Raw genomic sequence first — 23,882 nt, forward strand, 5'->3', positions numbered from 1 at the left:
ACTTTCCCAATCTAAACTAGCCAGTGCCTTTTCAGCCCCCTCTTTCATCACTTTCTGTAACATTTCTCTCATTTTTTAACATCACTTATCATACATGAAATCACGTTCATTTTATTGTGTATCTATTTCCTGCCCACTCTCTTCCACTCCTTAACAGGTCCCTGAGAGGATCACCATTATCTCCAGTACCTAGAAGGTTCCTGGCACGCAGTAAAGGCGTATGTTGATTGAATAAATGAATGAATAGTTGGGCAACTTTGGGTTAATTAATTAAGCTCTGAGCTACTAGCCAAGCAAATGAAAAACAGCAAACTGCTTCATTTATCATTCACTCAATCTCCCTCTTCCGCTCACTAGATTCTTCCGCACAAATCAGAAAGAAAACTTAGCAAGAACACAAGCCCAACAAAGAGGCATGAACTAGGCTTCAGGTTTGTTTATTAGGCCAAGATTTTGAAATACATGAAAAGAGCTTACCACATGGACATCTAACATTCATTTTAGAGTACAGTAAGGTAATGACTTGAGTGTAACAGCTCTAGTTTAGAGCTTCTGAAACACCAACCCAGTAACTCTAACATTGGGAAAGGTAAAAAAGAAATCTAAAATTAAAACAAAAATACCATAAAGAAAGGAATGACTGCCCTTCCACTTTAGATACCAGCTAATACTTGATTAAGGAACATAACATTAAAGAAACTGAGTTAAAGAAAGCAAAATTTTAAAATCCTTCTTTGTACTTTTACCACTTTTTAGTACCTATCAATTACTATGTTTTACATCAAGCATTAGTTTTATACCTTGATAAAATTACAGGTTCCTGAATATTTTAAATAGTAAATATTCTAGATTAAAAATTTGGTATGAAAAATTTTAATGAAAACATTAATTATACAAAAATTAAATAGCAAAACCATTTAAAATGACTTACAATTCAAACAGACTTGGCTTACTGATATTTCTCTATCAGCTTGTTTTCATAAGAATTTATTATTTCCAGGTGAAAAAAAAATCTACTTATACAATTGTGGTAAGAAGAGATGAGAATAAAGTACATAAAGCTCGTAAGCCTGTGCTCAGCATATATTGCTCATAAATATTAATTTTTCTTTTATTATTACTTTGTATTATTACTTTAAAAAAACACATACAAGTTTTACAAAACATGTCAACTTCAGTTAAAAGCTTCTTATATAAGACATAGCCACATGTGAGGAATCTAGCCTGGCATTTTTTGAAAACACTTATATTTTCCTCTGAGTGACATACTACATAAAATTTTACTTCAATAACTGATAAAAATTCCTCACTAATAAACCAATTTCTGAAGTCTAATTATATAGCTTCATGTTATAATTTATGAGGTCTTTTAGAGGATATATATATTTTAAAAAGTACAAAGTTACATGACCAGGAAAAGTACCTTTTAATAAGTAACCAAAACATTGTGAAATATTCCTCTTACTACATATACGGCTCAGTTTCATCTTAATTTTGCCCAAAGAAAAAATAGATGGCTCTAAATAGTAAATGAAACAGTTATGTTAATAGAAGGAAGCACAATGAACAACTAACATGTTACCCTGCCACTGGCTATGCCTTACGAAATATTTTACAATTTCAGTCATGCTTTTACTATTGCCACTTCTAGTATGCTAATTAAGATAAAGATTAACATTCTGTCCTTCTAACAACCGCTGGAATAGAGAGATGAATGTGAATATATATTATGTTCTACAACATTCACTTTCTAATATTCCAAATTTAGCAACTTATCGAAATCTAATCTGAGGTATATTAAGAGATCAAACATTTTTTAATCCACACCATGGGCTATGTACCATGCAAACACTAAAACCACAACTGCACACACTGGAAAGAGATAATATTTATATTTTTGCCACAGCGTTAGCTCAACTGCCACTTCATCTCTCTTCCTGTTCTTCTTCCGACGACCCTTCAGTCTGTTTTCAAAAGCCTCCAGTTCGGCCTAAATCAAAACAGTATCATTTTTATTAAATTCAATACACACATTGATTTAAAATTTTCCACTTAGATAAAAATAAATTTGGGAAATGTTTTAATAGTAATGGTACATAATAAACATATTGATTTGATTTTTTAAAACAACATCTCTCCACTACTGATTGTATTCAACAAATTCAGAACTTAGGTAAGCAGAAAGGGAACTAGGGAGTAGTGAAAGAGATTATTTCAGATTGAAGGCCTGCCTTTGATACTAAATACAGAAACATCTGATTTAAAATATAGACATTAGTTTTATACATCAACACCATTAACCTATAATTAATGGGGCTCTATAATATAGAGCTTCTAGTAAGTGCTAACAGATGACCCATTAGAATAAAGATACCTATAATTCTAGTTTTATACAATGCTGGTATAATAAACATTACTGGCTTGTATGGAAGAAATTCAAGTGAGTGAAGAGAAAAAAGCTGCCGGAAATTGATTCCTCTCTGTCAAATACATTTCAAAACACAGAGTAAAAATTCTTCAGGGGAAAAATGCTTCATGCTTTAAATCAAAATGACTCTTTTAGAAAGTAGAATTATATAAAAAACTCGTTCTAAAAAAGGATAACTCGGGCTTCCCTGGTGGCGCAGTGGTTGAGAGTCCGCCTGCCAATGCAGGGGACGCGGGTTCATGCCCCGGTCTGAGAGGATCCCACGTGCCGCAGAGCGGCTGGGCCCGTGGGCCGTGGCCGCTGAGCCTGCGCGTCCAGAGCCTGTGCTCCACAACGGGAGAGGCCCCAACAGTGAGAGGCCCCAACAGTGAGAGGCCCGCGTACCGCAAAAAAAAAAAAAAAAGAAAAAAAAAGGATAACTAGATGACACTCATTATAAAGTATAGATTTTCAGTCTACTGTTAAGAACTTACTTATTAAACTTTAATGCATGATAATATAACACGATACACTATAGTGCATTGTTATTAACTAAAACCGGATACTTATTAACTAAAATATATATGTAATATTCATGCAAGATTCTGTAAATGTGTATTTAAAAGGAAATAGAAATTTCAGTTAACATATCCATGACTTTGCTCATAAACCACACTGGAAGAAGACTTAACATATACTTAATATAAAGTGGCATTCTTCAAAGAACCAAAATGTCAGAATATTCTCAAGTAGTTGTTGATATACAGCACAAGGTCAAAATATACTAAAAGCAGTCAAACTTGAGAACTACTGACACAGTAAAATAACTAATGCTTTAATGATGACTCACAGTCATCAAGCTTGGTTTAAATTATTTTCTATACACTCTGTTTAAAAGGTGAGGAAATAGAGAATATGTTTAAGATTTCTATCCACAACTGTTTATGAAAAGGGGAGGAAGGGGCACCCTAAACTATTCTTAATAATTTAACCTTCCAGGATTTTAGTCGATCCGTGTTTTACTGTATTAGCTCTGATAACTTATTTTTTGGTATTAGGCAAACCAACTTTATAGAACCATAAAACACCAGAGGTCATTTTATCCCACCCTTGCTACATGAGTTGTTTTTAATGCCCTCTCTCAAGTCATGCAAATTTCAATTTCTTCATTCATAAAGGCAACAGTTTGCATACAATATATACTGCTTGATAAGTATAAAGCATCTCAAAATACAAACTGACAAAAAATTACATGTCACTGTTACAAAGTTAAGACACTCTTTGGAGTGTATGATCAATAAATACAGTATTTGAGCAAACAGGGGATATCAGGAATGTACTTGTTATCTAGGTAATAACAAAGAACAGATAAAAATCCTGCATTCAAGAATCTAATCGGTAAATAAGGGGATGTATTATTAAAACAAATGTATTGGTTAGTAAACAGCACTTATTTGTCACAGATAACCTATAACTCAGTAAAACAGAACTCAAATAATTTTAGATGAGCGAAGACATGCACTGCAGAGGATGACTTAAAATGGATGCTGCCATGCCCTGACCCTCACCCCTCAACCAAAAGAGGAGTTATCTCTTGAGAATGGACGAAACTGGCAAGCAAGTAAATTGGGAATACACAAAATATCTGTGAACATACAAGGTCCCGTGCTTCTTCAGAGGTTCAGTATACCTGGACTGAGGTAAGTGAACGGCTACTTTTTGTTTTACAGGAACTGTATTTTCAGTCCAGAACTGAGCTCACCAGATCCTAATTTGTATGTTTCCACATATCTTGTATTTGCATAAAAACTAACGATGATGCAAAGAGACAGAAGTTTGGGTATTTTTTGTTTAGTTACCTGTTGTCTTCGTTTTTCCTCTTCAAGAGCAGCTTTGGCTTCTGCTTCTTTTATCTGTTTATGGACATTTAAAAGTAAATTAACATTGTAATCATCAAATTTTACATAGAATTTTAACATCTTTCCTCCCAGGCTCCACTAACCCATAACAACTTCTGGGAGCTTTAAATTGAAAATTATTTAAAGAAACGTAAATGTTATATACCGAGAAGTGTTATCAAGGTACTATCTAACAGATGGGGGTAAGGGGAGGTAGGTTGTTATACCTTATATAAACATTTCAGCTTAACAACTATAAGAGATATTAGATCACAGTTCAAAGAGTTACAACACTGTAAACTGAAATACTTTAAAACTGGACTGTTTCTCTTAAGTTACCATACTAAGACTCTATAATAAATTATTGAATACCACTCTTTGCCTAGAGTTGAAATTGACCATTTTCCTAAAATGCCCTCTCTGGAAGGGAATCCTTAGCTTCAAACAAAACCAAGAGCCTACTCCTTGATTGGGTTGATGGACAGAAACAGTGATGCTAGAAGTAACCCAAACAGCAAAGAATCCCAAAAGCTTATTTTTGTATTATTTTAACATAATTTTCAGGAGGCTTACACTAACATTAAGATGAATAACTATGTTCCAGAGCACATACACTAACTGGTACAGAGGATGGAAAAATCTAGTACACACCAGACCATAAAAAGCACACCTGAGGGTTCAAAATAGGCCAACAAACTAGGCTTTTATCACAAAAACAAAAAAGGATGAAATTTCGAGTTGTTCATAATAAGCACATAAATTAATGCACAAAATAAGTAGGGAAAGGCTGCTAACACATTAAAAATGACATTTAACCTGACATTACCTCAGATGCTTTCCGCTTCATTTCCTTGCATGTTATGTCACATTCTATGGAAATCTGATTTTCACGTACTTTGTTGCACTGCAATTCCTACAAATAAAGTTTTTAAAAATTTGATTTTAAAAGGTTTTCCCTCGAAGTTGTAACTGTATGCCATAAAAAAGCCAAATTCCTCTAGCAGCTTAGGATTATGCATACTATTTAAGTCGTGTTAATATTTAATAATGGCATGGTTGCATGCATTAAATGTCTTAGTTCAAACAGTGATTATTCTCTATCTCTTAACTGCAAAAAAAGTGAATACCATAAAATTAAAACCGTCCATTTAATAATCATTTACTAAACACCACTACCAACTTAGCTTCAATTTCATTTTTATTCTTCATTTTTCTTTATCTTTTCTTGTTATTCTTCTAAAGCTTCCAGGGAGGTACTAGAGTAGTGCCATCCAACACAGCTTTCTGAAATGATGGAAATGTTCTAAACGTGCACTACTCACAAGGGTAGCACTTACCACACATGGTGCCTGAGCACTCAAAGCATGGCTACTGAAATCAAGGAACTGAATGTCATATATTATTTAATGCTGATTCATTAAAATTCTAATTTAAATAGCCATATGTGGCTGGTGGCTACCCACTCAGTGCAGTTCTAGAGTTTTCTGAAGAGCTAAAAATTTTTCTCTCAACCATTTTATCTTTTTAAAAAATGTTTAGATGAAAATCATTCTAAAGCTTATATCTGTACTTCACTGTCTCCTTAATGGAATAATAAAAAACAAATCTACTCTTTTATTGATGAGGTGACATCAATACTACCATCAATTTGTGTACTATTCTGTAATAAAATAAGTGGTCCTTATTTTAAATAGTCTTAGACTTTGCTTTTGGAGATCTTTTATCTGCCTTTTATTCGTTCCATATTTTTTGCTGCCAGATGTCACTTTTGCTCTAAGTGTACCTATTTGTACCAGTTGCTCCTTTCCCACCACACCCTCAGACACTAGTTTTTTAGTTCATATCTACCAGAGTTAGGAAATGAGATCATCAAATCCTGAGCAAAGTACATATACTTTAATGAAGCACTTTATAGCACAGAATTTTGGCTGAGGTTGGTGATAAACACAGTCTTGTCATCCAAGGACAGTCCAGACAAAGGAAAAATAACATGGGCAAACATTAGAGACAAAAATAAATACTGCATGTTTGTGGACATGAAGTCTATCAGCCTGGAAGAAGGATCATCATATCTTTTCTCATTCAAAAGGTACTTATAGAGTACCTGTTACATGAAAAGCACTGTATTAGGGACAGGGGATACAACAAGGAAAAAATTAATATGGTAAATGCTAAACTAATAATAGCTGCTACTATTTATTAAATATAGCAGTCATTGTGCTAAATGCTATATAAGCATTATCTCTTTCATTCCTTTCAATAAGCCTATGTATAAACTATTTTACAGATGAGGAAACAAGGTTACACAAGTCCCTGGAATCACAAAGCGCTTAGTCATGAACCTAGCACAAAGTACAAAGAAAGCCAAGAGGAAGGAGCACCTAAGTCTTCCCAAAGGAGGCAGAGGAATAAAAACCTTCCTAAACAAGGAAATGGTTGCCCTGAGTATTAACAGGATTCTAGTAAGCAGAGCAGTAAAGGAAAAAAACAAATATATGGCCACAGATTAAAGGGGACATAGCAGATGTGTTAGGGCACTTAAGTAATGGATTCACAGAGATGACTGCCAGGGGATGAGACTGGACAGGCAGGCAAAGGTAATATCATAGATCCTCCTTTATGCCAAGTCTCTACATACGTACACCTTCCTTATAAAGTGCATATTTTTTCCCAAGTGATGAAGAACCATGACGAACTTAGATTGGAAGTATTACAATTAGAGGCAAGGAAATCTGTTTTCAAAGTCCAAGCATAATCTGCTGCTAGAGTTCTAATGGGCGGCAAACTGCACTCGGACAGTAAGATGAGATTTCAGAGAAAACTTGAGAGACATTTCAGACTAAAAGTGATTTGACTGAGTACTGATTTTCATATAAAGGTGGTCCATTTAAATATCTAACACTTAGGGATCCAACTCCAGAAAAGCTCAGGCCTATAAATTTAAATTCAGAAGTTACCTGAATCCAGGAAATTATATAGTAGGAGCTATAAAAGTAAATGAAAAGTAAAGGTCCTCAATAAAAGCTACACATTTTCAATAAATATTTGCTGAATGGATGAATAAATGAGTGAATTGAAACAGAAAGGAGGGTAGCTTTAGGGAACAACCATAAGAATATGAAGGCAAAAAAAGACGTTACAACTATAACTGAGAAAGGGAAAATCAGAAGTCAAAAAAATCTTCAAAGGAGTCAACAGTGTCAACAGGAAAGTCAAGGAAAAGAACTGACCTTTAAGAGTTCAGTGAGATTCTTCAATCCTAAGTTTTGCTAAATGGTATGTGGTTTGCTTCCACTGAGCTTTCCAATCATTAGCTTTTGCCCTTTTACTCCTTCATTACCAGTATTTTATCTTAAAATTAACTCTCTCCAAATTTGAATGTTATTGTATAATTTTATAAGGCTACATGTATGTGAGGTCTTTTTAAGGCAACATGTTCACAACATAATACTGACGGTAAAAAAATGTCATAAGTAAGAGCAACAAAGGTTAATTCCAGACCATTTCTTCAATCATGAAACTTACTTTTTTATTACTCACATTGTGCATCTTGTGCAAAGACCTCAAATCTAGAACACACTGATTCTATCCAAAAAAGGGCACTGAACTCAGTTCCAATATAAAATAATCCTCTTTTACTATTAAATTGCAGAAAACTAAATTGTCAAACAAAGCTGATTTTTAAAATAAACATTTGCAGAAATAGATATGCCAATAATAAAAAGATTCTAAGAAATAAGACCTTAAAATTAAGTCAAAAAAATAAAGTCAAAGAACTACCAAAATACAGACTCCCCCTCCCTGCCAAAAAAAACCCCACAAAACAACAAAACCAACAAAAATGTACACAGAAAAGAATTTTCAATAACTTAAAATATATACCTTTTTAATTCTTTTACAAGGACATCTAAGTTTCACCTTTTGGTTGCAATTAAAGGGACATTCACCAGGATGGCACATTTCTTTGCATCTATGACCACAAGGAAGCTAAAATAAAACCAAAATAAAACAATTATATATTTATATTTTAGTTATACTCTACCTCCCCTTTCCCCAGCAACTATTTTAAGAAAAAGTCCATTCCAATAGGGTCAATAAATCCTGGATAATTGGCTGATTTTTCAACTTTTTTCTTTTGGATATAAACTACCTTAATTCCCAGAAATGCTCAATATTCTCCCTGGTTCCACTCTAACAGCACATCTTACATCACTCTTGAGGCTAGTTAGAGCCATGTGACTAATTTCTGGCCAATGGAATGTAAGCATAAGTGCTTTTGTGCCTTAAAGCTTCTCAAGAGCACACATCCATGTTCTTGCCTCCTAATGTGCTGGAAATGAGGATATCTAGAGCAACAGTGGGGCCCATGACTCAAAGAGAGCAGAGCTGCCCTGCTAACTTGGGTCCCTGGTTCTATACGTGGAGCACTGTGACGCATCCACCTTCCCTTGTAAAGGCAAAGTAATGCCATTAGTCCTGAAAAGGTATTCAAACTCATGAGTAATCATGGAAATGTAAACTAAAATCATGAGATGCCATAAGATTGGCAAACATGTTTAAATTTTGACAATACCAAGTATTGGTAAGGATATGAAACAAAAGGAGCTATAAAATCCTGACGGTAAATTGGAAAATTTACTGGTTACATATAATTATTTTGGAAATCAGTATGACTTTAAGTTGAAATTACACATTCCCTATGACCAACCAACTGCACTACAAAGAGAAATCTATACACATAATACCAGAATGTACAAACAAGAACATTCATAGCAGTATAACTCTACCTATCTACCTACAGTAAAATAAATAAACTACAGTATATTCATAATGGAGTAAATGGACTACAGCCACATGTAATAAAAATGACAAGCACAATGTAGAGCAAACAAAGCAAGTCACAAAAGTTCATACTTTTGAACTTTAAATATAAAATTATGCAATCAATATTGCTTTCAGATATACCCGTAGTAAAAACTTTAATTTACAGTAAAAATTATAAATTAAAGCAAGGAAATAATTATTATAAAAGGCAAATGGTGGTAACATAGAATAGAGGGTGGGAACTACACTAAGAAAGGAACTTTGGTAGACTTCTGAGATGCAGCAATGCTAAATTTTTTGACGTAGGTGGAGTTACATGGTGTTCACTTTTTAACCATTTGTTAAACTGTACATATATGTATTATGTATTGTTATGTAATAATTTCATTATTTTAAAAAATCAAATCACATGACCATTTCCCTGTTAGATGTGCAAGTATGTATTATCTCAAAAGCCAGGTTATATTCTGAAAGAGCAGAAAAGTAGTCCCAAAGAAAGTTGATTAGAATGTATAATATATAGTGACTGTATCTTCATTATAGATTTCACAGCAAAAAACAGAGGTTTTTCTAAAACATTCAACATTGATATTCATTTAGAGATATCCCACCCCTTCCACTCACAGTGAGATGGTTTTCTTCTACTCTACTCAGCCCTTAGTATCATTCTGCTAGCACTTTGGTTAAGTCATACCAAATGGCTTACCAATAAGCAACACGGTCTAGTTCAAAATGTTTCTTTTTAATCCCAATAATTTAAAAATTTAAAAAGCTCCCTTTAAAAATAATTAAGGAAAGCTTGAAAATCAATATTATTTGTGGATAAATACCCATACCATAATCACCATAGCCAGCAGATCTATAGCACTTACCATACACTAAGACCTTTACATGTTATTAACTCAATATTCAGCACTCTAAAGTGAGTATTACTATTGCCCCCATTTTACACATGAGCAATCTGAGATATAGAGACATTAAACAATTTGCCCAAGTAAAAAACAGAAAAGCTTGTATAGGAGTGATAAAACCAAATTCAGAAATAACTTTTAAAAGTAGAATTGTATATGTGGGGCACAATTTAAATAAAGGTGCAGTTCTTAATATCTTTACATTTCCTTTTAGTTTAATTCAAACCTAATTGAACAGTCCAATAGACACATAGAGTGTATATCAAAGAAGTAGTGGAGCTGGAAGGACATGCCTATGCCATTCCCACAGTTCACACTTACACTCACACTCAATATACATTTACCAACTACCTAATATGTACAACCAGGGAACCAGAGACTGGATGTAAAGACAAACATGACACAGTTCCTGCCCACAAGAAATCTACAGTATGGAAAGGGGAGGAGAAAGCAAACAGGAATTTATCAATGGATCAGAATTTGTCATAATCCCATACCGTAACTCCAAGTCTAAGATATCTATGGCAGATTCAAAAAGACATAGTTCTTGGTTGATCCAGAGTATGAGTTGATACCATAGCCTACTGGTTCTCAAAGTGTGGTGCCAGACCAATAGTATCACCCTTATATAACAGCATATTAGAAATGCAAATTCCTGGGCCTCCACTCCAGGCCCACAAAATCAGAAACTCTGGGGTGGGGCCCATTAAGCTGTTTTAACAAGCCCTTGAAGTGATTCTGATGCACACTAGAGTTTGAAAAACACTGCTGTAGTCTTATCAATGTCAAGAGAACATAAACTAGAATGAGCTCTATTAACCACAGTAATACTCACCTGTCCACCCCTAGACTGTTCTAAACCATAACAGCCATTTGGATTGTTCCCAACCTAAGAATACATTTTTCAAGAAAGTCCAAGGAGACACTAGCAATACCAGGGGCTCCAGAATGGCCTAGATCCCAAAAATGAGGAGCGTGAGAAAAAATTTTTTAAATAAATACTGCCCACTCATCTCCAGTCCCACCAAATGGCGTAACAGGATCACAAATGAATCACGGCTAAGGCAATGCTAAATTGCAAATTAGCAATCCCTGAATTCAATTTTATTTCTAACTGCAACCTCATACCAAGTTACTGTGTCAGGTTAAAAATAAAACATTCTCAACTACTTATTACCTGGAATTTTAATCTGGACAGAAGAAAATTTATTTTAACAAGGGAAAACTTAGAATTTGAAGAATTCAGAAAATTAAACTTGAAATACCCCATGCCTCTAGTTTCACTCATATAACAAAGACAGGATTATTAAAATAATCATTTATTGCTTGAAATGTCTCCCTTTTTGTAATCTTACATAACTTTTAAAAATCGCAGGTTCAATTTCCAAGTTGTTAAACAGTAATCCATAAAAAGTGTCCAAAGTTTTAGTTAAAAGGAAATACTGTAAACAAAAAGGCATATCATGAATTGATTTCTCTTTTTATTTAATCAAAGAGACAATACTGTATTTAAGACTTCATTGTCATCTCTTCCGATTCTAAATAGGATGAGAAATACTTAGATAACTATATAAAGACAAATAATTAAAAGAGGTGCTATTAGTACATCTATAAGTCAAAAGAATTCCTTTATAAATGTCCACCCAAATGAAATAGCCGTCACTTTCCTACCCCCGATAACAGCAAAAAAGGTACAGCCTAACTGTTAAGTTGGCCAAGGAGAGATAGACTACTTTCGTTTCTCAAATCATTGCTGGGCTAAATCACCAACCAGTGAGTTTTTACCTTTTTACTCTGAACCACTTTCAATAAATTAGTTTAAATACAATGCATATACAAGCACCAGAATCTCTAAAAGCAAAACTTTATATATGAATGCTTTATATTAATTCAAGATAATAATGAGCTTTAATGTTTACACACGCACACACGCACACACACACACATGATCTGTTTTTTCTGCTGTGGATTTACTGTCCAACTGCCCATGAGCCACACGGTTCTTGATCTACTTATATTTTAAGGTGGGTAAACATTAGGTCAATATTTATTGTGTAAAGTACATAAGCTATCTTCAAAACTGCTTAAAAAAATCTTCAGAGTCATTCCTGGTCCTAATATCCCCAAATTTCATAAAGAGATGTGCTTCTACCCTAACCATACGTTTCTACAGACATCAATCACATTTCCCTTTCTGTACCCGCATTTCTAGGGGTCCAGAAAAGACCTGGAATAGGATGACCAAACAATAAAAGAGAAACAATGCCTAAGAAATACAACGTAAAAGATTCTATTAAATCTTACCTCTTTAGGACACTGATTTTTGCAACAGCTAAGGAGGTTCTTTTCATTTACATCAGCTGTGGTTATTTTTCTAAAAAGATGAGAGGAAGTTTTGATGACATTCAAACAAAAGTCCATTTTATAGTATGGTTTTTCTAAAAAATAACTCAATTTCAAACATATCCATAAAATGATCTTACTTATTTACTTCATTTTTTAAAGAAATATTTTAATTGTATCTCATCTGTAACATCCTCAAATTACTTAACTGCTTTGATAATTCAAACCTTCTAGCCCTGTATCTTCCACCAACAAATCAAATGCCAAAAATGGCAACTGCTGCAAAAAGGAAGTACAAAACACACACAAAATATCATCTACGCCTGGCCTTTCTTTAACAGTTCCTGCTAGTTATCTCTCCCTGTAGATCAATCATTATTCATAATTATAATTCTTTGTAAAGCTTCTACATAAAAGATTTAAAACTAATGGTTCAATATGTTACTTAAAAATTGACCAAGGGCTTCCCTGGTGGCGCAGTGGTTAAGAATCTGCCTGCCAATGCAGGGGACACGGGTTCGAGCCCTGGTCTGGGAAGATCCCACATGCCGCAGAGCAACTAAGCCTGTGCGCCACAACTACTGAGCCTGCGCTCTAGAGCTTGCGAGCTACAACTACTGAGCCCACGTGCCACAACTACTGAAGGCCCCGCACCTAGAGCCTGTGCTCCGCATCAAGAGAAGCCACCGCAATGAGAAGCCTGCACACCACAACGAAGAGTAGCCCCCACTCACCGCAACTAGACAAAGCCCACATGCAGTAACAAAGACCCAACTCAGCCATAAATAAATAAATAAACAAATAAATAAATAAATTTATTAAAAAATTGACCGAGAGAAAATGCTCACTCAGATTTACTTCTAAAGAACAGGGAAAAAAATGTTACTTCAAATTGAGGAGTTTAGGCTATTCAGTGGGAAGTGCAGTAAGCTTATTAGAAAAACTTTTTTTCAGTTGATTTTGGATTAAGCTATCTATTAATGTTAGAAATTGATTCAGATCATTTTAGATCAATCTGTGCTTTTATATGTTTTCAGTGTGTAATTCAGAAAAAGTCACAAACACCAATGAATAATACTTCCTAACAGACAGCTCAACAGTAGACACTGCATGAGTCAGTAAACAGTGACAATCTAAATATCCCCATCACCTGTGTCTCACTTTACTCTTCCCCATTACCTTCCTTCTCCTTTCCTTTATTTTCTTTTCCTGTTCCCTTCACTAGACATAATTGCCAAAATATACCATAAGTTTAGCCTCACTAATGTCAAAACTATTATCTTAAGTATTTGTATCAAATTGGCTATAAATGTACTCTAAGATACCACATGCAATTTTCCCGGCAAAGTTGCACGTAATAATAACAAAGTTTTTACTCTGGCTCTATTAAAGTTGTATATTTTCATTCTTACAGGTAAGGTGCTTACCTCTTAAGAGCTAATATCACTTTGTTCCTGTTACTCTATCATTAGGAATAAGCTTTTCAAGGCCTGCATCTTTTATATCTAATTTCTATAGAAGAAATTACATGAAGCAGAAAAGGATCAAAAGGAAAAGATGACTTATGAAATTATTCACTGAACTGAAAGTAAATGAAATTATTGGGACAAATACTGAGACTGAAGAATTCTATATAAAAACATATACTTTAAACATGCATTCAAGAAACAGAAGAAGCAACTCTGGATAGCTATGATAATGGAAACCACCTCAATCCAAATATATTCACACATTTCCCCCAAAATCATTCAGTTCATTAATAACAAACAAAATCACTCAAATCCTATGACCTCAGCAAAGCCAGAAGACAGAAATTTCTACAAACTTCAAATTACCTGTAAGTAGAAAAATAAACACCAATTCCTAGCAGAGCTATTTCTCAAGCTCCCATATAGCAAGTCTTTTCAGAGAGCTTGGTAGAGTTCTGGAAAAACTGAGCAGAAAAGAGAAGAGGGGCACTGAGCTAACATCACACAAGAAAGACAAAGTCCACCATAAATGTAAAAATACTGAAAAAGTCTTGGTGGATCAGAGCACCAACTAAAGAGAAGAGACTTTAAAAACTGCGCAAGAATCAAGGAGCCAATATTGGAAAGGCAACGCTCTGCGGAACAAGACAGTAAAAAGGGAAGGTGCCCTTTGGAGATGACACAACAAAGGGAAAAAGAAGCAAGAGAGGGAAATTTAGGACCCTGAAAGACCAAAGAAAACAACGTCTTGGGACTTCCCTCGTGTACCAACGGTTAAGACTCCCGTGCTTCCACTGCAGGGGACACGGGTTCAATTCTTGGTCAGGGAACAAAGATCCCTCATGCCGAGGGGCACGGCCAAACAAAAGAAAAGAAAACAAACAAAAGAAAAGAAAACTACCTCTTCTCATCAGTCATCATCCATTAATAAAGCAAAATTTTCCTCTTAACTCTCCCTACAAACTTATAAAACTAAAAATTATAATTTTTTAAAATTTCAACAAAATAATTTTAATATTTAAAAAGAATAAAATTTGACTTTCCAATTTAAAGCATGAGTCCAGAGTATAAGAGACAAAAACAAATTTAAGATAATATTAACAGGCATTTTTCTGCAAGTATTTATGCTCAAAAAATCAGACATAAACTCATATTCTCAAATTTAATCTGAGGGCTTCCCTGGTGGCACAGTTGTTAAGAATCTGCCTGCCAGTGCAGGGGAGGCGGGTTCGAGCCCTGGTCAGGGAAGATCCCATATGCTGTGGAGCAACTAAGCCTGTGCACCACAACTACTGAGCCTGCGCTCTAGAGCCCACGAGCCACAACTACTGAAGCCCATGCTCCTAGAGACTGTGCTCCGCAACAAGAGTAGCCACTGCAGTGAGAAGCCCATGCACGGCAATGAAGAGCAGCCCCCACTCGCTGCAACTAGAGAAAGCCCATGCGCAGCAACGAAGACCCAACGCAGCCAAAAATAAATAAATTTTAAAAATTTATATATAAAAATAATTTAATTCTGAGTAAAATATACTTACAAAAAACCCACTTTATAGACTTAAGTGAAATGGAGCTCAACAAGTTAGGTTAATTACATATTTGATCATGATAAACAGAAAAAAATGTAATTTTTTTCTCCCTCTGCATAATCCACAAGCAAAAAATTTCATTTTTAAGTAAGGAAAATATAGAGGTCATATCCTAGTATGATAACTGCTACAACAGCAACATTTGTAATAAACAAAAGCTACCTTTTAAATCTATGATTTAAAAACTGTGCCTAAGTAACTATGTGCAAGTCAACTTTTGATCCAACAAAACTCTGGCTGACACTGTTATCTGAAAAATCTGCTATAGGAGTGCTTCTCCTGTATTTTTTTAAAGCAAATTTTTTTCTAACAAAATCTTATACAGAATCCCCAAGTGGAAAAAAGCAGAACTGTCCTGGTTGAAATCAAGGTAAAGTATCTAGAAGATGAAATAGTCTACATTTCTTTCTTCCAGATCTCTACTGGAAAATCTAGGTCTCCAGCCCCTAAGGACCATACTGAAAAATATTCCTTAAAGTATTCTATAAAGGGTTCTGAATTATGAAAATATACCAGTTAAAATGATTTTAGTAAAACAAGAATATTTCTTCAGTCCACTTACCTACATTCCACATAAAGACTTGTGATCTTGCAGTGACATTTTACTCTAAGCATCTGAACACAGGGAGGACACTCTCCAGGGTGACATGGCAAAACACACGGATGAGGACAACCTGGCGGCCGTGATTTAGAGCACCCTTCTTCACACTGAAGGCATTCTGGGCCAGCCTGATAAGTACCAAGGAAATAAGTCATCTAAATACAGAAGTCTAACATTTCTATATATGTTAAAGTTATAAAATTTATATATCCCATTAAAAGAAAGTACTTCTGTAGCTCTTAGAAATACAGTTAATAAAATGGTGCCATGCTTTCACTCTTTTAAAAATATTCAAAATGAATAATAGCAAGATCATCAATAGGACCATTATTCACAAAGATTTTGATGTCTACAAACCTCATTTGATCAAACTGCCTCACCTTTAAAATGGACTTGTGATTACATGAAGCATCCCTATTAAAATGTAAATTACTTCTTAGTCAGTGGCAGAAAAAAAAAAACAGAGTAAAAACATTTTCCACCCAAGAAGCATGATCATCACCTAACTAAAAAAGCAACACACAGGCTTCCCTGGTGGTGCACTGGTTAAGAATCCGCTTGACAATGCAGGGGACGCGGGTTCAAGCCCTGGTCCAGGAAGATCCCACATGCCGTGTGCCACAACTACTGAAGCCCGTGCACCTACAGCCCATGCTCCACAACAAGAGAAGCCACCACAGTGAGAAGCCTGCACACCACAGCGAAGAGTAGACCCCGCTCGCCACAACTAGAGAAAGCCTGCGCACAGCAACAAAGACCCAGTGCAGCCAAAATAAAATTAATTAATTAATATAAAAAAGAAAAGTAATTATCTCTCTTTCATAACCAAATTTTAAAAAGTCACTTGGGAATCTTGTTAAAATGCTGAGGCAGGGCCTGAGATTTTGCATTTTTAACAAGATTCCAGGTGATGCCAATGCCACTGGTCTGCAGACAACACTCTGTGGCAAGGGTCTGTAGCATACATAATATAGAAGAAATGTATGTGTATATCTATGTATGTGTGATTATGTACGTATACATATGTTTTCTTTTTTATTTGTTTTTGATGACAGACTTTCCTCAAAGAGAAAATATCCTCATTCTTCTTTCAATCAGTCAAAAAGTATTTCAGCCCACGTTTGTTTGCAAAATACACACCACTGCGATTGCCATCACCTTCACACATTTCCCCAGTTAACCACATTCCCACTCACTACAGCCAATGAATTAGGGTTATATTTGCTGCTAATGGTATCAATCAGAGCCATCCCACATAAGAATGGCATTGACTGAACTGAGATCTGAGGGTAAGGCAAGGGAAGGAAAGAGACTAGAGCAGAGGTAAGAAGCAAAAGAGCTTTGATTTCAGTTAATTCAATAAACACTTATTGAATACCTGCTGTGTTATAGGCTCTGTGCTATACCTCAAGGTAGAAACTGCATTAAAAATTCCAAGAGCATTTGGGTCAAGAGAGACCTATTAAGAGCCTTTCTCCAGTGGGTCTCAATTGAGACGTTACAGTAAGGAATTAATTTTTAAAGTTTCTGAATTATTTAACCTTTAATACATAAATTAGAATGATTGCAAAGTTATCCCCCAAAATAATATAATTTCCACTCACTTACACTGCAGTAGCCTTCCCTGAGTGGGAGATAGGGTGGATTTGTAGCTAAATTGAGAAGAATTGCACATAACTTATAACCCATATTTCACCACAGGCACTGACTGCCTAGGAAGCCATGTTGGGATAATCCAAGGTAATTCCCCAAACATGTCATATCACTTCTTAAAATGAGTTTTTTCTGATTCATCTGATATTCTGGAAGTCTAATGGAGGAAAGCCATACAGTAGCTATTCTCTAACTAGTTAAAGTGGTTTTGAATCATTATGTTAGTTTGATTTTATAATTCCAATATCTTTTTCATTTTATCATGAGAATATTTTTATTGAGGATCAAGGCATGACTCAGTGAAGAAATTATAAGCAATACGATTTACATATATATCTGCACATGAGGAAGAATGATACTATAGACATTTATGTTGTCATGCATTACAATTACCAAATCAAAGACCAAAATATCTAATAATGCAAGTGAAATTTTCAATAACACAATTCATAGTAATAATTTAAACACCTATAAATGTAATGTTACTTAATAATAAAATTAAGCTTAAAATCTTTGGCTTATTCCTCATTAAGCACACTTGCTAATATTATTATGATTCCCTATAGAATGGAAACCTAGGAAAAAACATTATTTTAAAAATAAAATTTAGTATTAATTAAAATTTGATTAGCTACATTTGTTTTTCCTTGTGAAATGGCAATTTTTAGACATCTCTGAATGGTTGATTTCTCATATGCTTGTAAAATGCTTTTAGTAAATTTCACATAACTTATACATATCCTGTATCTGTGATGGTATTTACTTCCAACAAAAGATTGAGAATTTATTAAAACTGTGAACATCTACCCCATGTATTAGGTTTAAAAAACAGCTGACAGCAAATGCTCCACACTAAACTTAGAGATATAAATGGATAGCAGTAGAGGTGATACTGCTACTTACTATCTAAAAAGAGACACAATTTCTGTACTTTTATCATAAAATCAAACCTTATGTATTAACCCAGGTATAGCATGTAAACAGCACCAAATTAAAAGGCATATTCTTATGAACTAGCACAAAGATACAGAGAGATATACACCAAGTTGTTAAAGTTGGTTGTCTGAGGAAAGGCAAGGAAGGAGAAGGGATGAGGGCAAGAAAAAGGAAAGGGAAGTTATAGCAAAATGGAAAATATTCATGGCAAAATTATTGAAAAAAATGTTTCAAGCACACTGTAAGCATGTATACGTTCAACTCAAGGACATTACCTTGTTTTTGTCAGTGCAGGAATCAATTTCAGTTACTTTGTGGCACTCTTTCATACATGTATGATTCTGACAATCTAAGGTTCGTCCACAAACTCTCCTACAAGAGTAGGGTCCTACGGTGTGGCACGGTAGTGGGCTCACCTTAAAATTTAAGAAAAAAAGGAAAATCAGCAACACAGACACACACACACAACCTATTGGAAGCATGTTTCAAAAATGACTCTGTTATCATTTGAGAACAAGTTTCATCTAATACATTTTCATTAATAATTGTTATTATCAAAATCAAAGTAACCTATCCAAAAAAATCCAAAGAATGAATGCCAAGGAGCAAAACATTCTATTCCTAAAAGGGAAATTCAATGTAATGATTCTGCAGTGAATGCATATACATAGGCTAATTCTCAAATAAAAGCACTGTGTATTTTTAAAATTAGTAGACAAACTCTTGTACTCTTTAGAGCACTAAAAAGACAATACGTTGACTTTGTTATTTCTAACAATCATCATATAGAAGAGGTACATAGATTACAAGCTTTACTTAAAGTTTGTGCCTGTAACTCACCTCATGCTTCCCAAGACATTCCCTGCAAGACAAAAATAAAATGAAATGAAACATTATACAATCTTCAAAAAGAATATTTTTAAAGCAAAGATGCTAACTCTACTAGTTTTTTTGTTAAGAATAAAAAATAAGCACAAAGGTTGCAGGATACAAAGTTAATATACAAAAGCCAATTGTTTTCCTACATACCAGCAATGAACGACTGGAATTTGAAATTAAAAACACACCACCATTTATACTAGCACACACAAAAATGAAATACTTAGATATAAATCTAACAAAATAAATACAAGATTTATATGAAGAAAACTACAAAACACTGATGAAAGAAATCAAAGAAGATCTAAATACATGGAGAGATATTTCATGTTCATCTATAGAAAGGTGCAATGCTGTTAAAATGTCACGTCTTCCCAACTTCATCTAGATTGAACACAATTCCAATCAAAATCCCAGGAAGTTATTTTGTGGATATCAACAAACTGATTCTAAGGTCTATATAGAAAGACAAAAAACCCAGGATAGCCAACACAGTACTGAAGAACAAAGGCAGAGGACTAACACTACCCAACTTCAGGCCTTACTATAAAGCTACAGTGATCAAGACAGTACAGTACTGGTGAAAGAATAGACAAATAGATCAATGGAACAAAACAGAGAGCCCAGAAATAGACCCACACAAACATAGCCAATTGATCTCTGACAAAGAAGAAAGGCGATCAAATGGAGAAACGGTAGTCTTTTCAACAAACGGTTGGTGCTGGAACAAAGGAACATCCACATGGAAAAAAATACAGACTTTATACATTTCACAGCAGTTAATTCAAAATGGGTCACAGACCTAAATGTGAAATGCAAGACTATAAAACATAGGAGAAAATCTAGGCGACCTCGAGTTTGGCGATGACTTTTTAAATACCACACAATCCATGAAAGAAAAATGGTTAAGTTGGATTTCATTAAACCAAAAACATCTGCTCTGCCAAAAACACTTAAATAAAAACTGGTTTTCATTAACACAAGCCACAGACTGGGAGAAAATATTTGGAAAACACGTATCTGGTAAAGAACTTGTATCCAAACTATAAAAGAACTCTTAAAACTCAATAATAAGAAATTAAACAGCCAATTAAATAATGGGCAAGATTTGAGCAGAGAACAGACACCTCACCAAAGAGGATATACAAATGGCAAATAAGCATACGAAAAGATGCTCAACATCATATGTCATTAAAGAACTGCCAATTAAAACGAGATACCACTGCACACCTATTAGAATGGCTAAAATCCAAAACACTGACAACAGCAGTTGCTGGCAAAGATGCAGAGAAACAGGAACTCTCATTCATTGCTGGTGATAATGCAAAATGGTACAGCCACCCTGTTAGTCTGGCAGTGCCTTATATAGGTAAACATAGGTTTACCGTATGATCCAGCAATAGCACTCCTAAATATTTACCCAAATGAGTTGAAAATATATGTCCACACAATAACATGGACATATGTTCTGTGAACATGAACGTTCACAGCAGCTTTCTTCATAACTGCTAAAACTTGGAAACAACCAAACTGCCCTTCAATAGGTGAATGAATAAACAAACTGTGGTATATACATACAATAGAATATTACTCAGCAATAAAAAGAAATGAGCTATCAAGCTGTAAAAAGACATGGAGGAAACCTAAATGCATATTATCAAGTGCAATATGCTAAAAAGGTTATATACTGTGGGATTCCAACTATAGGACATTTTGAAAAAGACAGAACTATAGAGAGAGTAAAAAGACCAACAGTTTCTAGAGGCTTGAGGGCTGGGGAGGTGAGGGATGAACAGGAGGTTCTTAGGGCAGTGAAACTATTCTGTATGGTACTGTAATGGTGGATACATGAGATTATGCATTTATCAAAACTCATGGACCGTACAACCGAAAAAGTAAACCTTTACCAAGGTAAACTATAGACTTTCGTTAATAATAATGTATCAATATCAGTTCCTCAACTGTAAAAAAAATTCTACTCTAAGAAAGAAATTGTATTACCTGGACAGTTCATGTGACAAATAATATTTTTCAACATATACTTCATAATAATAATTTTGTTATACATGCCACTGAAAAATCATTATATCAGAGTTAGAAGGATCTTTATACATATGTTTTTGGTTTTTAAACTGAGATAAAATTCACATACCATAAAGTTTATACTTTTAAAGAGTACAATTCCACACTAATATAAGATATTAAGGGAAACTGCGTGTGTGTGGCAGGACCATATGGGAACTCTTTGTATTTTCTGTGAAATTTTCCTGCAAACCTAAAAAAATCACCTAAAAAAACAGTCTATTTAAAGAAACAAAAGAAATATTTCATTTCCCTTTAAAGGGACTGGTTTAGCAATTGTCTTGTGATCCTATTCTGGCCAGTGAAATGTGAAAAGAGTTTTACTATGGGGCTTCTGGGAAAGGTTTCCTCAGTCTTTAAATAAAGAAGAAAATGATGGTTGAAGGCTTAAACAGTGTCCATTTCTCCCTTTGGAAACTTCACTAACTGGATGGGAAGTTTATCAGAAGGGCAAGTAGCCTGAGAGCAAAAAGGACACACTGAGGATAAAATGTAAAGACAGAATCCAGGCTCTTGACGATAAATCACTGAATCAACCAGATTAACCAACCATGAAGCAGCAGTTCTACCTCCAGTCTAACTGTGCAAGGCATAAATGTTACAATGTCGCTTTTTATTTAGGGTTTTTGTTACTTGAAACAAAGGGAACCTTAATGATACAGCACATATTATATGTGTTATATGCACATGTTCAGAATTCTTTTATCACATGGCCAAAATTATTATTAAATGTAATGTTATTTTTAAAACAAGAGGGCAAGAAAACAGGAACACTGTACTCTAATAAGAAATTATATTAACTGGATAGTTCATGTGACAAGTAATATTTTTTAATATATCCTTTACAATAATAATTTTGTTAGACATGTCACTGAAAAATCGTATCAGAATTAGAAGGATCTTCATATATGTTTTTCTCCTTTTTAAAACTGAGATGAAATTCACATACCATAAAATGTATACTTCTAAAGAGTACAATTCAGAGGAGTTTAGTATATTCATGAGGTTGTGTAACCACCGCCACTACTTAATTCTAGAATATTTTCATAACCCAAAGAGAAACCCTGAAACTATTAGAAGTCACTCCCCATAGTCTCCTATCCCCAGCCCCTGCAACCACCACTCTACCTTCTGTCTCTGTGGATTTGCCTACTCTGGACAGTTCATATAAATGGAATCAAACAGCATGTGGCCTTTTGTGTTTGGCTTCTTTCATTTAGAATAATGTTTTCAAGGTTCATCCACGTAATATGTAAATGTATCAGTAATTCATGGATTTTTATAGCTGAATAATATTCCATTGTATGGCTATACCACATTTTGTTTATCCATTCATCAGTTGATAAAAAAATTGTTTTCACTTTTTGGGCTATTAATAATAATGTTGCTATGGACATTCATGTACAAGTTTTTATGAATCTATATTTTCAGTTCTCTTGGGCATAGTCCTAAGAGTAAAACTGCTGGGTCATACAGTAACTCTATGTTTAGTCTCCTGAGAAACTACCAAACTGTTTTCCAAAGTAGCTATACCACTTTACATTCCCAACAGCAATGTATAATGGTTCCAACTTCTCCATATCTTCACCAACACATCATATGTCTTTTTTATTTTAGCCTTCCTAGTGGATGTAAAATGGTATCTCTTGGTGGCTTTGATTTACATTTTTCTAATTAATGATATTGAGCATCCTTTCACATGTTTACTAGCCATTTGTAGATCTTCTCTGGAGAAATATCTATTCTAAGCCTTTGACCATTTTTAAATTGGATTGTCTTTTGGTCTCTCAGTCTAAGAATTCTTTATATATTATGGATAATATACAAGATATATGATTTACAAACATTTTCTACCATTCTGTGAGTTATCTTTTCAATTTTTTGATAGTGTCCTTAAAGCACAATTTCTTGATAATGTCCTCTGACTTAATTTTCATAAAGTCCAATTTATTTATCTTTTCTCTTGTTGCTTATGCTTTAGGTGTCATATCTAACAACCCATGCCTAATCCAAGGACACAAAGATTTACACCTATGTTTTCTCCTAAGAGTTTAATAGTTTTAGTTCTTACTTTTAGGCCTCTGATCAATTTTGAGTTACTATTTATATATGTTGTTAGGTAGGGGTCTGAGTTCATTTTTTTCCATGTGAATATCCAGTTGTCCCAATACCATTTGTTGAGAAAAGCATTCTTTCCCCCATTTAATTATTCTGACAGTCTTGTCAAAAATGAATTGACCATAAGTGTATGGATTTATTTCTGGACTGTCAGTTCTATTCCCTTGATCTTTAT

The 23,882-nt window shown here is 34.4% G+C and overlaps 1 protein-coding gene across 2 annotated transcripts in view; it reads right to left on the bottom strand.

The window, feature by feature from the left end:
* Positions 1-421: 421 nt before the first annotated feature.
* The window catches only part of NFXL1 (nuclear transcription factor, X-box binding like 1), a 52,607-nt gene continuing 29,146 nt past the window's right edge, over positions 422-23,882 (bottom strand). For both annotated transcript variants that reach the window (XM_022564878.2, XM_022564851.2), the window contains 8 exons: positions 19,469-19,490; positions 18,904-19,044; positions 16,001-16,167; positions 12,345-12,414; positions 8,188-8,292; positions 5,132-5,218; positions 4,267-4,320; positions 422-1,990 (listed from right to left, as the gene is read on the bottom strand). In XM_022564878.2, the coding sequence (XP_022420586.1) occupies positions 1,817-1,990; positions 4,267-4,320; positions 5,132-5,218; positions 8,188-8,292; positions 12,345-12,414; positions 16,001-16,167; positions 18,904-19,044; positions 19,469-19,490 (820 nt within the window). In that variant the 3' untranslated portion in view covers positions 422-1,816. The remainder of the gene's footprint in view (positions 1,991-4,266; positions 4,321-5,131; positions 5,219-8,187; positions 8,293-12,344; positions 12,415-16,000; positions 16,168-18,903; positions 19,045-19,468; positions 19,491-23,882) is intronic.

Source organism: Delphinapterus leucas, chromosome 5 (assembly GCF_059928025.1).
Source record: "Delphinapterus leucas isolate spDelLeu-1000000601 "Yukka" chromosome 5, BTC_Dleu_Yukka2, whole genome shotgun sequence".
Taxonomy (NCBI): domain Eukaryota; kingdom Metazoa; phylum Chordata; class Mammalia; order Artiodactyla; family Monodontidae; genus Delphinapterus; species Delphinapterus leucas.